The 2,319-nt window shown below is 35.2% G+C and overlaps 1 protein-coding gene across 1 annotated transcript; it reads right to left on the minus strand.

Annotated features, from left to right (window-relative positions):
* Positions 1 to 230: 230 nt before the first annotated feature.
* LOC106462032 (beta-1,4-galactosyltransferase galt-1-like) lies at positions 231 to 1,511 on the minus strand. The gene has a single exon (XM_013921904.1). It carries the CDS (start codon positions 1,509 to 1,511, stop codon positions 231 to 233), a length of 1,281 nt encoding a protein of 426 aa, XP_013777358.1.
* Between the last annotated feature and the right edge of the window lie 808 nt (positions 1,512 to 2,319).

Here is a 2,319-nt window from a genome sequence, read left to right on the forward strand (position 1 = left end):
CTCTGTGCAGTTGTGTTGTTGTTGTGGTATTAAATAACGAAATAAATGTATTCAGTGTTAAGAATATACGTTTAAAACAGCAATGTAAATGTTATCTTATCCTTGTTCATAAAACTCCCAATTTTTCCATAGTTTTGGAAAGTGAAATAAAAACGACGCACTGCATTTATTAAATGTAAACTTAATATTTATCTGTTAACAAACACGAGATAGTGTTATTGTTATTATTTTTATTGGAAAAGACGTTTAGCACATTTTAATAAATCTATTTTAAACCTCAAGGCTGTCTTGTCTGTAACCAACGTTCCTCTACAAAAAACACTATGACGATAATGGTGTAAAATGGCAACAGAAGGCGATATTACAATTTCCTTTGAATTGTTAAAATGTTCAAAGACATAATGTATACCGCAGATTATTGTCTTAGTAGGTTGAACTATAACTTTAGATCTCTTTTTCGCTGGCCAAATATTTTTTTGGTGTTGTAAGTATGTCATTGTTCGAAATGGCAACGTAGAGTTTAACGTCTGTTGGTCAGAAGGTTTAGATGTGCAAAAAAAGGCATTTCGAAAAATAAGACTACCCCAGTTTTCATTTGCTATCGAAGAAATCATAGCTTGAAGGGTTGAATGGTTACGTGGAAAGATAAACTCGTCAACGTCCACAACAGCCACGTAGTTGACGTCGTACATATTTCTGTAAATGCAATCCTCTATGCTGACATATTGACCTCCAGCCCAAGTTGTACGAAACAATCTTGTAGGCAAATTCCATGGAAGAAGTTCAATGGAAATTCCTTTCTTTTGCAAAGCATACAACATCTTTTCTATACGGTCATCTAATTCATATTTATAAAATGTGAATTGACTAACACCTAACATGTAATATACGGCTATAAATTCTTGTAGTTCAGAAAGAGATTTAACATACCCAAAAAAAGGACGGACACACAGTCCAAGTTTGTCTTTAATTTTCGTTAGATTTATGTGGTTTCGAACACGAACAGTAAGCCTTGTCGATTCTTGTAGAGTTCGGCTATCACGAAGTGCTACTTGTTTGGGAGGCGGCTGGTCTGCAGGCCAATGACATAAAAAGAACGTCCCAGCGTTTTGTCTACCATGATTATCTGTTATAGTTATGTAAGTTGTCCGAACTTCTGTGCCGTTATTTGAACTACTCTTCACATAAACGAGACAGACAATAGATATCAAATCCTGGGAATTTCGTGGGGCGGTACCGATCACTCGTACAAAACTGTTGTTAGGGCCAAGTCTGTCATCCCAGTAAGCCGAGTAGACAAATGTGTTTGCATTAACTTCTATAAATCCTTCTTCCCTGATTGTAACAGCACCTTCTTCATCGTGAATAACACTAATTTTAGCTTTTGAATTGTTAATCGAGAAACTAGTTCTCAGCTGGATGTAGTAAGTGGTTATCACACAAAATGCAACAATGATTAATATAAACACTTGAGAAGCTCGGATAAACACCAAATTCTGTTTGGATGGCATACTTTTTGGACGTCTTCCCTACTTTCTGATTCTCGATCTGTTTAAACTGATATAGACGGAATCTATTATGGAAAGAAAATGTAAACATAATACAGAACAGCTGTAACAGGTAGTTTTGCATTTCATAATGAATAATTAAATGTAAATACGATGCTCGCTTTTACAACAAATAAAACATTTATGTATGGAAACACATCATGTTAATATAATAGTAAACTGACAAACATCGATTTATTGTTTATTTGGAATGAAGCACAAAGCTATACAAGGGGCTATCTGTGCTCTGCCCACTACCGGTATCGAAACCCGGCTTCTAGCGTTGTAAGTCCGTAGACATACACAACGATTTATAAAGCATAACGAAGTAACTTATTTTTGGGGGGGAACATTGGTCTATATTCTTCATACACAAACATATAGTATGTCCCCTCCAAAAAAAAACAACAAAAAAAAACACAACAATAACAAACAAACTAACAATTTTTGCTATTAAACTATTATTTAAAGACTTGAGCGCGAAGAAGAGAAAGGTCATGGCCTTGTTGGCTTCAATCTACAAGGCCATAGTGCATTGATCTAACGCGTTGAACGAATACGAGGGTTGTGAATAATTTCTTAATACTATGCATTTCTAAAAAAGATTTATTTAAATAGGCGTAAAAGAACAACACATCTTAATGTACCATCATTTGTTTATAAAAAAGATTCGGACCTTGAAATTTACTTGTCTGTTTATACATGTGTGTTTCCCTGTCACACCACACATGCTCGCCCTTTCAGCCGTGGGAGCGTTATAATGTGACGGTCA

Source organism: Limulus polyphemus, unplaced genomic scaffold, assembly GCF_000517525.1.
Source record: "Limulus polyphemus unplaced genomic scaffold, Limulus_polyphemus-2.1.2 Scaffold1078, whole genome shotgun sequence".
Lineage (NCBI taxonomy): Eukaryota > Metazoa > Arthropoda > Merostomata > Xiphosura > Limulidae > Limulus > Limulus polyphemus.

Bases quoted from the DNA above. Each gene is read 5' to 3' on its own strand.
- LOC106462032 (XM_013921904.1), bottom strand. From the start codon at position 1,511: ATGCCATCCAAACAGAATTTGGTGTTTATCCGAGCTTCTCAAGTGTTT.